Source organism: Antechinus flavipes, chromosome 2 (genome assembly GCF_016432865.1).
Source record: "Antechinus flavipes isolate AdamAnt ecotype Samford, QLD, Australia chromosome 2, AdamAnt_v2, whole genome shotgun sequence".
Lineage (NCBI taxonomy): Eukaryota > Metazoa > Chordata > Mammalia > Dasyuromorphia > Dasyuridae > Antechinus > Antechinus flavipes.
The window spans coordinates 371,181,106-371,194,137 of NC_067399.1; the positions used below are offsets into that span (position 1 = coordinate 371,181,106).

Genomic DNA, 13,032 nt, shown 5'->3' on the forward strand with positions numbered 1-13,032 from the left:
TCTGCTCCCAGAGAGAGAACTATGGAGACTGAGTATGGATTACAACATTGTATTTTCACTTTTTCTGTTGTTGTTTGCTTATATTTTGTTGTTGTTGTTTTTTTTTTTCTTTTCATTTTTTTCCCTTTTTGATCGATTTCTCTTTCTTTTTCTTAGGGTTTTCCATAGACAACTTCACAATTCGAAAGAAATGAAGTGAAACAGGTTGACTTATAAATAAGTGGCCTCAGAAACTAGAACCCAAAACACACATGCTCGGAAGTAATTAAAAACATGAGCTTCCCCACTCTGCCCACTTTTTTTTTTTTAAATTAAAGCTTTTTATTTAAGAAAGCATATGCATGGGTAATTTTTCCAACATTGACCCTTGCAAGCCATTTTGTTCCAAATTTTCCCTTCCTTCCTCCCACCCCCTCTCCTAGCTGGCAGGTAGTCCAATACATGTTAAATATGTTGAAATACATGTTAGATCCAATATATGTACACACATTTATATAGTTATCTTGTTGCACAAGAAAAATCATGATCTGATTTGTCTTATGCAGCATAATTGTGTAAGTATGTACAGAAGAATTGCACATGTTTAATATATATTGGATTACTTGCTTTCTAGGGGAAGGAGTGGGGGAAGGGCAGGAGGAAAAAAAATTGGAACATAAGGTTTTGCAAACTATGTTGAATGTTGAAAACTACCTATGTATGGGTTTTGAACATACAAAGCTTTATATATTAAGAAATATTATCTCATTTGGGATCTTCACAACAACCTTGAAAGATAGTTGCTATTCTTATCATCCCCATTTTATGGATAAAAAAAACTGAGGCAGCCAGGTTACAGAAACTTGCCTAGAATCACAGAACTAGTACCTAAAGATGGATATGAACAGAAGCCTCCTTCATTCTAGAGGGATGTTTCACTGTACTACTTAGCCTATGTTGTGAGAGTTCTAAACAGACTGTGGGAACCAAAGCTTAAAGGAGTTTAGCTCTTCCAAGATGAATAAAGGTCGGCTGCAGGTCTGAGGGCCAGGTTGGAAGGAGACACTCCCCTATTGTCCAACACCTGAAAGCAGAAGGATCGAAGGATGGAAAGGATTACTCAGAGTGGAGCTGGTCTAGGCTAGGCTGGGCTGGGCTAGGCTGGGCTGGCTGTTCTGTTCCCAATCTAGGAGAAAGTGTTTCCTTAGAACAATTACTAGGTAAACATCAGATAAAACCTGGGACTTCAGCCAAGGTCCAAACTCATTCAAGGGGAGAAGGATTTCAAAGAGTGGAGGAAGGGTAATATTTCTCAATTGGAGTTTGGTGTTCAAGGATCTCTCTAGCTCACTTCTCTCCAAGCCCCATTCATTCTTCTTCCATTTAGAGATTCTTGTTTTGGGGCTTTCAGCTTTTTAGGAAAGAAATCTTAAACCCATCCTTGCCAGAACATCTGATTGCTGGTGCAGTGTCCCTCACCTCCTGGAAGGAGTAAAGAATTAGCTGAAGAGCTGAGATCTGTGGATTTCAATTTTCTTCCTTGTGAGATAAATGGAGCAAGATGAGTTAGAATCATGGGTCTTGTCTGTAGGGACCTAAGAGGTCATCTAGTTTAACTCTTTTATTTATAGATGAGGAAGCTGGGGTCCAAATCGACTTGGCCTCAACCACCCAGATAATAAGTGGGATTTGAATCCAGATCCCCTCATTCTAAAGGCCATTTTGTTTCACCTCCTTGAAATTGCCCCCTTCCTACCTTTCCATTCTTCTTGTACTTTACTCTTTTCCATACATTAGACTAAATATTCTTTTAGACTTAAAAAAATTTTTTTTTTCCTCAGATACATGTAAAAGAATTTTTACATTTGTTTTTAAAACTTTGAATTCCAGATTTTCTCCTTTCCCCACACTGAGGCAACGCATGTGAAGTTATGTAAAACATTTCTATAAAAGTCATGTTGAAAAAGAAAACATAAGATTCCCCCCTTAAAAAAAAAAAAAAAGTATGTTTCAATCTGTATTCAGACACAACCTGTTCTTTCTCTTGAGTTTGGATAACATTTTTCATAATAAGTCCTTCAGCGTTAGATACTTACTATTCCTCAAACTAGACACTCTATCCCCTCTCTTTTGTACTGGTTCTCCCTCAGGCCTAGACACCTTCCATTCCTCACTTTCAGCTTCTAGTTTTCTTTGTTCAAGTCTCAAAATTTATCTTTGGTAGGACATATTTCCTGGATTCCCCAGCTGCTAGTGTCTGTCCCTCTGAGATTACCTTCATTTACTTTCTGTATATCTTGAGTGCACCTAGTAATTTAGTTGTTTCCATCTTTATAATATGAACTCTTTGATATCAGGAAATATTTTTCTCATTCTTTGTTTCCCTAGCTCTCAGCACAGTGCCTACTACAAAATAAATACTTACTGTTTGAAAATTCAATGCTGCTTAGAATATGAGTAAATGAAAAACATTTATTAAGTGCTTATATGTTCCAAGCACTATGGGGGCATCTACACATTTAGGAAGCAGTGTCCAAGGAAAAAATATTTTGGTATGAAATGTCACAGGGATGCTTGAGTAAAGACCTAGGGAATATATTTTTCAAAAAATATTTTAATTTTATTAAATATTTCACAATTACATATAAAATTTCTTTAATATTTATTTTTTAAAAATTGAGTTCTAAATAATCTTTTCTACCCCTCCTCCATCCATTGAGAAGGCAAACCATATGATCTCAATTATACATGCTGAAGTCATCAAAAACATGTTTTCATATTATCATGTTGGGAAAAAACTACAGACACACAAACTAAGGAAAATAAAGAAAGTTTAAAAAGTATGCTTTAATCTGCGCTCAAAGTTTTCTCTCTGGAGGTAGATTACATTTTTTTTTTTAATCAGTTCCTTGGATTGTCTTGGATCCTATCTTTATCAGAAGAGCTGATCATTTATAGGGAACATATTAACACACAATTTCTAGAAACAAAGGCAGTATTGGTTTGGGGGAGGAAGCTAAATGAAGGTAAACAATTGGCAAGAGATTGGGTGTAAAGTGGCCCCTTCCCAATCTAGATACTGAAGAGGTGAGCTAGAGAGTAGTACCAGGAGCTGTAAGCTTTAATATTTTAGGGCAGGATGTCTAATATCATGGTGGATGGAAGAAAAATGGCTGGGGTCTGGGAGGGAACCAAGAGAACCTCAAGCCCTGTCCTCTCATTTTACAGAGAGGGAAATTCAACCTCAGGGGAAATGATTCACATAGCAGATGCAGAAGTGGGAGCAAAAACTAGGTGTTCTGACTCCTAGTCAGTGCTCCTGGTCACTTCCTCATGCTGATCACTGAAACTCCTTGAATCTCTTACATGCGCAAGATCACTTAGTGAATCTTCCAGTCTGGTGCTTTTCCTCAGTAAACATGTCACTTTGCCCTGTAGACTTTTTGCTAATACCTAAGAAAATCGGCTCTTAGTTTCTCCCAACATGCTCAAGTTTTTGGAGAGCTACCCACTTTCTCTTTAGCCCACTAAGACTCAAAATATAATTACCTGAAGCTCTTATTAACTAGTAAATATTTATTAAGTGCCTATGTATGTATATCCTGTGTTAAGTGATGGGCATACAAAAAAGGCAAAAATCTGTCACTGCCCTTAAGGACCTAACAGCAAGCAACTATATGCAAACATACTATAGATAGAATGAATTGGAGATAATCAATAAAAGGGAAGCAGTTAAGGGGAATTGAGAAAGGCTTTCTAGAAGGGGGACTTTTATCTGGTTAATTATTAAGAACACCAAGCCAGACAAAGAGACCTTAGAGATGGCCTTGTTCAAATTTCCACTTCACAGATGAGGTGCTTGAAATCTAAGACTGAATGTCTTATCCAAGGTCATAAAAAGAATTATGGCAGAAGCAGAATTCTAACTCTGATTCCAAATTCTGCTCTTTGCATCACATCAGTTTTTCCTTCATAGAATAGAAACAAAAGAGCCTTTTAAGATTATCCAGTCCCACCAATTCATTTTTGCAGAAACAGATTCTAAGGTCAGAAAGAAGTTTCCTTGTGGGTCCCCATTGTTCATTTTCCTTTGAACTAGAATTCGAATCCAGATCTCCAGATTCTTGACAGTCTGGGCTTCTTCGTTTATTTATTGTTTGTTCATTTATACACAGATAGGGTTGGACTTGATAGATTCTAAGATTTCTTTCAGTCTTATAAATTCTATTATTCTAATTCTGGCCCTCCTACTTGACTTGCTTTATGACCTTGGGAAAGTTCCTTCAATTTTCTGAGGTGCAATTTCCCCATTTGTAAAATAAGGGAATTGGATTCAATGAATCTCTAAGTCATGCTCTTCCTTCCCCCTTTCTGACACTGACATCTTATGATTTTACCATAAGGTTGTTGGGGAGAGAGATTCAGGCTTTGAGCTTGGGTCACCTGATCCCAGTGACATCCATCTACCCTTGGGTTTGCAGAGGACCAAGAGTCCTGCGTCATCCCCCAGCTGCCAAGGTTGGAAAGCATCCACCCTGCTCTGCGCTTGGGGAATAGAGACAAAGCATTCGGTGAGAAGGTGCAGTGTAGCAAAGAGAGAGGACATTGGATCTGAATTTGAATCCTGACTGCCGCTTTCTCATCTGCCATTTCTTCTCCACGGGCCTGTTTCTCCACCTTTAAAATCAGAAGTTGGATTAGCATTGAACAACCAGGAGTGCTTTAAGGTGCGCAAAGCGCTTCCCATATGTTATCCGGTTATCTGTGATATGACTGATCTCTAAAACCTCTTCTAGTTTCCAAAGCCTATGCGATGTCCTCCCATCAATGCTCGTGTTCTCAGACTTTCCCCGCCTTCCCCTCCCCCCTCCTTCCACCCAGAGAAGGGAGTGAGAAGGCGGGGCTCGGGCCCCTGTTTGAGGAAGGGGCTATAGGCTTCCCTGCGGGAGATGGGAGGGGGAAGGCAGCACATCCCGGAGGGTAAACAAAATGGAAGGCATCAAGCTGCTAATAGACAAAGACAGCAGGGAGACTCCCTCCAGCCAGGGACCAATAGAATGAATGGGATATAAATACCGACCAATGGGAGGGCCCATCCTGGCCTCTATAAAAACGGAGGAGGGCATCGCTTCTGAGACTCGGTGACTGAGCTCTGGCTACGGTACCCTGAGATCTTAGTGCAGCGGCCGCAAGAACAGCAGCATCTTCCGAACCTCCTTCCTTCTGCGACCTTTCGGAACAACCTCGGTGAGTGCCCAGCCTGGCGCCCCCCGGTGGATCCAGCGCAGCTCCCGACGCTCAGCCCGACGCACCTGCTTCTGGTTCTGGACTGATGTGTGTGATTGTGATTGCGTGTCTGCTTGTGTGTGTCCGTGTGGACGTGTGACAGGGCTGCCGTCTGTTCCGCGGGGTTTTAAGGAGCAGCGGTGGTCCATTCTCCTTTGTCTCGCCTGTCTGGCTGCTCTGGAACCCGGGGGAAGAGCTTTCAGAATTGGGGGGAGGGGGACCCGTCTTGGAGGACGGAGGTGATTGCTGACAAACCTCCCCGAGTCCCGGGGACCGCGAGGGGGAGGAGGAGTTGGACAGCTGCTGCCTCCCTGTCTCTCCCCCGACACTTCGGATTAACACGGATGGAGTTTTAGGAAGAGGGATTTTATTTTCTCTGCCTTCCTGATTCTCCTGGGATGTCGGGGGAACGACTTGGGATGGGCAGATCTCTGGGAGAGGTGAACGGATCAGATGGTTGCTGCTGCAAGAGGGGGTGTTGTGGGATTCCAGGGGCGGGTCTGCATTCCCTCCCTGCCCAGGCTCCTCTTCCCCCATCGTCTTTTATCCTCTTCCCTGTGCACACCCGCTCCCCCAGCTCCTCCTACTCCAGTACTGGCTTCCAGACACTGCGGAGGAAAAGATGGGGAGAGTGGGGATCCTTTCCTTAGGACGTCTCCTGCGCACCCTCTTCCCGTCTCCGTCCTGGCTAGCAGGTGTTGAGTCCCCTAACCATTACCCCATCTGCGAGGGCTGCAGGGCTGCAGCGGCTTTGACCTTGGGAGGGCTGCCGGGAGGAGGAGAGGAAGAGGTGGGGGGGAGAAGGAGGAGGAAGGGGAGGAGGAGACAGCCTGGCAGTCAGCAGTGTAGCTTTGTACATATTGCACGGGGCGTTGTCGCAGCCTCCTCCCCTCCCTTCTTCCTCCCCCCTCTCCCTGCGGCTGTGACTCGGGCTCCCAGTAGGGGTGCAGGAGGAGAAGCTGGGGGCTGAATAAGTGATCTCCTTGTCCTGGTAACCCTGCCAGCCTCCTGCCATCATGCCATTCTCCAATAGCCACAACATGTTGAAGTCCCGCTACCCCGCCGAGGAGGAATACCCCGACCTCTCCTCCCACAACAACCACATGGCTAAGGTGCTGACACCAGAGCTCTATGAAAAACTCCGGGATAAGGCTACATCCAGCGGCTTCACCCTGGATGATGTCATCCAGACCGGTGTGGACAACCCAGGTATTGCCTCCCTCCCCCCCACGCCTCAAGGTTTTCTGTCCTCCCATCCTAGCTTTCTTTGCCTTGCACACTTGTGTAGGGACGTTGAGTAAAGTTCTTCCATTGAAGCCTGTTCTTCCATTACTGGTCCGAGTGCCTAATTTTTGTCTCCATATTCCTCGGCCCTCAACAACTGGGAGCAGTCTCTAAAATGGATTCTTTGGAGGGGAGAAAAGTATTTGCTCCAACTACCCATTTTGAGGATGAAGAAATTTTTGAGAAAGGGGCTATAGGCTAAAGGGAAAAAAAAATTTTTGCCTTTAATCTAGTTGCCCAAAATCTTGGAGTAGTGTAGAAGGTATCTATTTTTCCCAAAGTGTATGAGAAGATTGAGGTCTTTACTCATTCCACAGGGAAAAATTTTTACAGCAAGATCTGGGTTCAAATACCATGGCCATATGGATAGACCTTATTCCTGTCTAGTCTCCTTTCTACAGCCTCTACCTTTCCCTCCATGTAGGGCACCCATTCATCATGACTGTGGGCTGTGTGGCTGGAGATGAAGAGAGCTATGATGTGTTCAAGGAACTGTTTGATCCCATCATTGAAGACCGCCATGGTGGCTATAAGCCTTCAGATGAGCATAAGACTGATCTTAACCCTGAAAATCTGCAGGTAGGCTGCTTCCTCCTCCCCCAATCTCTGGCTGCTTGCCCTTATATGGCTCTGTGCTTAAGCTTCAACTCTGTGCTAAAGGGATTAGCCTATCCCAAACCCCATGCAGATGGAGAAATAACTGGGGCTTGGGAGGCGGAAGAAGATGGATATGGAGATGCGGGGTGTTCAGGACAGGGTTCGAGAGGAAGTGTCATGAGATAGCTTTGAGGCAAGGGGGTTGCATTGGGAGGTGTACCCAAATCTTCATTTCTTTACCCCCAGGGTGGTGATGACCTGGATCCTAACTATGTGCTGAGTTCTCGTGTTCGAACTGGTCGTAGCATCCGGGGGTTCTGCCTGCCTCCACACTGTAGCCGGGGCGAGCGCCGTGCCATAGAAAAACTCTCTGTGGAAGGTATTTCATAGGAGGGGAGGGGGTGAACCTCAAGCTTTCCTAATAGGCTGCAGTAGGAAGCACTCCCAATTGGGACCTATATTCTCACCTGACCTTGAGCACTTTTAATACTAAAAAACTAAATTCATACTGATAAAAGTGATGGTCTTGTCATCTGCTCCATTGAATAGGGACTTGGTACATGTTAAATCTAAGCTAGAATAATTGGAATATGCTTTAGAAGCCTTAATTGGAAGCTAGAGGTTCTGCTGTCCAAAAGGTGGTGAGCCTGTACTGCCAGATGCCATAGTGTTGCCTCAGGCAGGAAGACTCCCCCCTCCTCCCCAGAGGTCCTGAAAAACTGATTGCTGTAGATATATAAGGCATGTTGGCTCAGCCTGTCATTGCCAAGGGGCCTGCTGTTCTTGGACCTTGGATTCAGAGGTTCCTTCACTAGCTCTAGCATTTTCCAACTTCAACTAGAATTGTGCAGTTTTATTCAGCAGGGCCCTCAGGATGTAGTCATTTTAACATTAATGCTACCCACTATAAAGTCTACATAATTATGTGAACATGAGCAAGTGTGATGTCTAGAGGCAATTAACTGGCCACCCACTACCCAGCTAGACTAGAATTTTTGGAGTGAAAAAGGGAAGGGGATAATCCTGATACATCCCAATGAAAACTGGGTCAGCTGAGTTGCCTTAAATTTCCCTTAGGGATTGAAGATAAAAAGCATCTGGGCTTGAGAGTCTAGGTTGATAATTCGCTGGCTCATGGCAGGTGTCTGGGATTCTCACTTTCTAGGCATAAATCTTCCTTTACCTTTCTCCCTCCCCCTCCCCAAAATAAAGCCAATGAGATAAAAATTAACAGGCTCATTTTCTAATGACTTGTCCCAATTCCCTAGTTCATGGCATTTCTGGTTGTGATCAAAAAAATGACAAGAGCATGGGACCAAGTACAGTTCTGAATTATAGAAAAGTGAAGCTGGGATGGGGGTGGTGGAGGTCTTAGTCTCAAAGCTTAGGGGGCAGGAGTGTAGGGATATCTGGGTTTCCATCATAGGTCTTTTGATCTGTTGTCACACTTACTTTCTGGTTCCCCACAGCTCTGGCCAGCTTGGAAGGTGACCTGAATGGGAAGTACTATGCTTTGAAGAACATGACTGAGCAGGAACAGCAGCAGCTGATTGATGACCACTTCCTCTTCGACAAGCCTGTCTCCCCTCTCCTCTTGGCTTCTGGCATGGCCCGAGACTGGCCTGATGGCAGGGGCATTTGGTGAGTGCAGGCCTAGAACTTGGTAGGGACAGTAATCTAATGAGGTTGTCCCCTTTTATGATCCAGAGGAAAAAGCCCTCAGGTCTTAACCCTCAACACTGCCAAAAATTGGTTTTCAAGTGTTTAGTTGGGCAGTTGGGGTTGGAGTCTGTCCTGACTGCTTAGTCATGTTTGTCTTGGTCACTTAAAATTCTGTCTGCCTCTTGTTTACTCCTGTAAAAAGGGAATAGATACTAACCTCAAAGGAACCCTTGACATGTTGCATAAGATGCTTGTATAGAATTTGCAGTCAAGAGATAGGGAGGGACTTGAGCTCACCTCCCTGTTAAACAAATTGGGAAGCTGAGGTCCAATGAAGGATCTGATCTCATTTAAAGTGCTTCAGTCTTCACCTGCTCAAAAATTGGATTTGACTGGAAGGGAGGTCAAGGTGTTTAGCCACACCCAAACTTGTGCTGCCTGCCTGACTAGCACAGCCAGCTGCTGCCAATATGGTACCCCAGCTGCCTATTGCAGGCATGTGACCTTGTAGGTCTGGATGAGGGTTCTGTGGGGCTTGGAGTTGTGACCTCCACTTGCTAGCTTTATCATTTCAAATGGATTGTTTTTAAGTAGTTAACTGAGGGCCAGAGATGGAGCTCCTTCCCTTCTCACCAGTGACCACAGTCCCTCAGCATAATACCTAGATTCAAACCCTCCTCCTGCCCCCTCAGCTAGGCAGATGGCCTAACTTCAAGCACGAGGTCTCCTGGCTCAGTCTAGGACTAGCTTTCTACTCCCACCCCAGGCCTCCTTTATACATAAATGCCTTACTGCCAAGAGTGCCGAGATGACACCTAGTGGGGATCCTGCCCTGCAGGCTCAATACTGACTTGACTACCAAAAAATACAGAAAGGGAAAAACTATTGTCCATCTGCCTAAGTGTTCTGTTTAGCATTAATTTAAAATACTTTTCAAAATTCTCCCCCCACCCCCCACCTGCCCTTTTAGGAATGGCAGTTTTGCTATCTTGTGCTCTGCACCTTGTGAGCCTTTCCTCCTCTGTCCCCCACTCCCATCTCCTGTCGGGAGGTGTTCTCCAGGTCCCCTGTGACTCGGGGTTGGCTGCGTCCCAGCTGTCAGGTAGCACTGAGGAGGAGGGGAAGGCCAGGACTGGTTTGAGTTTTCTTCCTTGCCAAGGCAGGTGGGAGGGGAGGAGCTGCAGCTTCCACTGACCTTCAGGGAGAAGGCTGGAACATAAGATTTTTGTCTCATCTAGCTTGCTACACTAGGGAGCCAAGGTCATGGCCATTGTCTTTCTTTCCTGAGATCTGGGAATTCTTTGTGCTATCCCTGATAATGTGATCTTGTCCAGCTCATTTCCTATTCCCTCCCTACTGCCTTCCCTAAACTAGGGTAGAAAAGACTTGAACTGCAACACAAGATTTTGTGATTTTGTATTCTGTAGAGCATAGGTTGTTAAAACTTGGTCCTTGTTTGCCTGCTGGGCCCTTGCATCCTTGTTGCTGGGGGAGAGCAATCTAGACCTCTAGAACTAACTGGTTTCTGCCTTTAGGCACAATGACAACAAGACCTTTCTGGTGTGGATCAATGAGGAAGATCACCTGAGGGTTATCTCCATGCAGAAGGGAGGTAACATGAAGGAGGTGTTCACACGGTTCTGCACAGGGCTCACCCAGGTAAGGACAATTTAGAAGCCAGTTTGAGGCTGTCCCATAGTGTGGTTCACTGTTTTTCAGAAAGGGATCTCATGGCTTCAGGTTAAAAGGGTGATCCCTTGGGTCCATATACTAACCCCCAATTAGAAAACAACTTTTGTAATTGGAGCGGTTATGTTCACCATATGGAAGGTATCACTTTGCATAGACTCAGGTAGCCATAGCACCTGCTTCTGACGTTTGCTCACCTGATGGCCCAAGAATGTTCTGTCCCTTTTAGAAGTAAAGTTAGGCTTTCACTGCCTCTGGGGAATGACTTGGCGGGTTGGCATCTGCTTACAGTTACCATGGCACTGGTCCATGGGGACTTGCTTCTGACGCCACTAGGCTCCTTCCTTTCTCTGTTTCTACCCCCTGGAAGAGAATCATCGTGTTCTCTGCTTAAGGGGTTTGGTACTATTCCCCAATTGCCTCATAGGGAACCATGCCAACAAGAATGAACAGCATCCCTTGGGATCCTTCTGCCTCTGAGGCTTCTCGCTCTAATCACTTGCATTGGATTTGGGAAAATGGGCCTTCCGGGACTTTAGGAACCTAGGGATAGAACACCATTATGTGGACTGACTGGTTATACTTTTACCTCTTAGATTGAAACCCTTTTTAAGACCAAGAACTACGAGTTCATGTGGAACCCCCACTTGGGCTACATCTTGACCTGTCCCTCCAACCTGGGCACAGGCCTGCGTGCCGGTGTCCACATCAAACTTCCCCACCTGGGCAAATATGAGAAGTTTGGCGAGGTGCTGAAGAAGCTGAGGCTGCAGAAAAGGGGCACAGGTATGTACAAAGGGAGGCCAAAGGAGGGTTGGGGTGACTAGGTTCCTCCTGTCTGAGGCTAGGATTGGGAAGTAGATGGACAGGCTAAGGCCAGTGATTGACAAGTAACTAGATTTGCCCCCGACACCTTCAGAGAACAAGTGATAAAAATTCAGCTGTATAATACCTGAGACATAACTTCCATTAGGATCAAAGAAGCCTCCATCCAGTGGTTTTTATATATTTTTGGGGTATATTTGCTTGTATTTGCACTGTATTCTAAATATAGTGCTCTTCACTAATGAGGGTCTGACCTCCTCAATCTTGCAAATATTTAATCCCTTGAATTGAACTGCCTCTAATAATACCATGCTCCTTACACAGGTGGAGTGGACACAGCAGCTGTGGGTGGTGTCTTTGACATCTCCAATGCGGACCGACTGGGCTTCTCAGAGGTAGAGCTGGTGCAGATGGTGGTAGATGGCGTGAAGTTGCTCATTGAGATGGAGAAGCGTTTGGAGCAGGGCCAGTCCATCGATGACCTTATGCCAGCCCAGAAATGAGGAGTTGGCCCCCTGAATTCTTCCTGCTTCCTAATTTATTGGATGAATGAATAACCACCATCCTTCCTGCCTGTGGCGCCCGGGGGGGTTCCGGATGCAGCCCACCTAAATCATGCTGTAGAGAAGTCTTCCTTCCATCCTTTGGTGTTAGAGTTTTATTTTTTGATGGCTGAGATTGCTGAATGCTGAAATAAAACTATTGTTTTGGCCTGACTCGGGATATGGATCATAATGTAATTTTCTTCTGACCCCCACAGAATCCAGTCTTCCAAGCCGATATTGCACCCATGCTTGGGGTACTCTAACCTGGGCTTCCACCCTAGCATCCTTTAAATTTGAATTTTCTACATTCTAATTTATTCCATACACAAAGATGATGGCCTCCATGGACAGACTTGAATGAATTGCCACATTTCCCATATCTATCCTTTTCCCAGTACTGGGTGAGGGAAAGTTTAATTCATACAGGCTTACTTAAATGTTCACAAGGTGGGAATTTGCACTAATTGGATTTGGTTAAAGGAAGTGACATACGGGCTTTGAAGCCTTCCAAGAGGCAGAGGTGGATTGTATTCCAAGAACATAGGACAGTACAAATGTGGGAGATGGAACATTATGTAGTCATTCTGCTTACAGGAGTTGCTAAAAATCCTATGCAAAATCTTAACCCAAGCCCATAGGGATGTAGCAGGGTAACTATTCTGGGTTATAGGTGAATGGTAGGAATGGAATATTGGATTGCTTTCAGACCAATCATTTACCTTATCTGGGAAAGAGACACCATAAACATGTATTGACCTTGGAAAAGCAACTGAAGCTTGCCGAAAGAGTTGCAGCTTACCAGTTGTGAAGTGGTAATGTTGCATATTAGAAATTAAAGTTATGCTCTCATTGTGGTGCAAATTAGCTGTTTTGCAATAGAACTTAAAAGAGCTGGAATTTAAAGGGTGAGGATTAGGAAAGGGTATAATCTGAAAAGACTGGCTGAAGCCAGGTAAAAGGCAAAAGAATTTGCCTTGAAAACAAGATTAGATCACTGTTTTTAAGAATTAACCTGAGGATGACTTGTTTCTAGAGGGATACTGGTGCCTTGGCTGGGGAAAAGGTCTTTGAAAGGAAAAATGCCCCTCTTCTGCATTCTATTTTGGATTTGTTGTCTTGAGATGCTCAGAGATCTGGACATAATAAGACATTCAAGAGTTGTATC

General features: G+C 44.7%; 1 protein-coding gene across 2 annotated transcripts; it reads left to right on the plus strand.

The window, feature by feature from the left end:
- The first annotated feature begins 5,094 nt into the window (after positions 1 to 5,094).
- CKB (creatine kinase B) lies at positions 5,095 to 12,043 on the plus strand. 2 transcript variants are annotated; one of them, XM_051978307.1, is made up of 8 exons: positions 5,095 to 5,226; positions 6,270 to 6,474; positions 6,974 to 7,128; positions 7,393 to 7,525; positions 8,616 to 8,787; positions 10,344 to 10,467; positions 11,094 to 11,283; positions 11,647 to 12,043. In XM_051978307.1, the coding sequence occupies exons 2-8, from the start codon at positions 6,282 to 6,284 to the stop codon at positions 11,823 to 11,825; spliced, it is 1,146 nt and encodes a 381-aa protein (XP_051834267.1). In that variant the 5' UTR covers positions 5,095 to 5,226; positions 6,270 to 6,281; the 3' UTR covers positions 11,826 to 12,043. The 2 variants fall into 2 exon arrangements, with proteins under 2 accessions (XP_051834267.1, XP_051834268.1); XM_051978308.1 differs by having other exon boundaries at positions 6,299 to 6,474.
- The last annotated feature ends 989 nt before the right edge of the window (positions 12,044 to 13,032 follow it).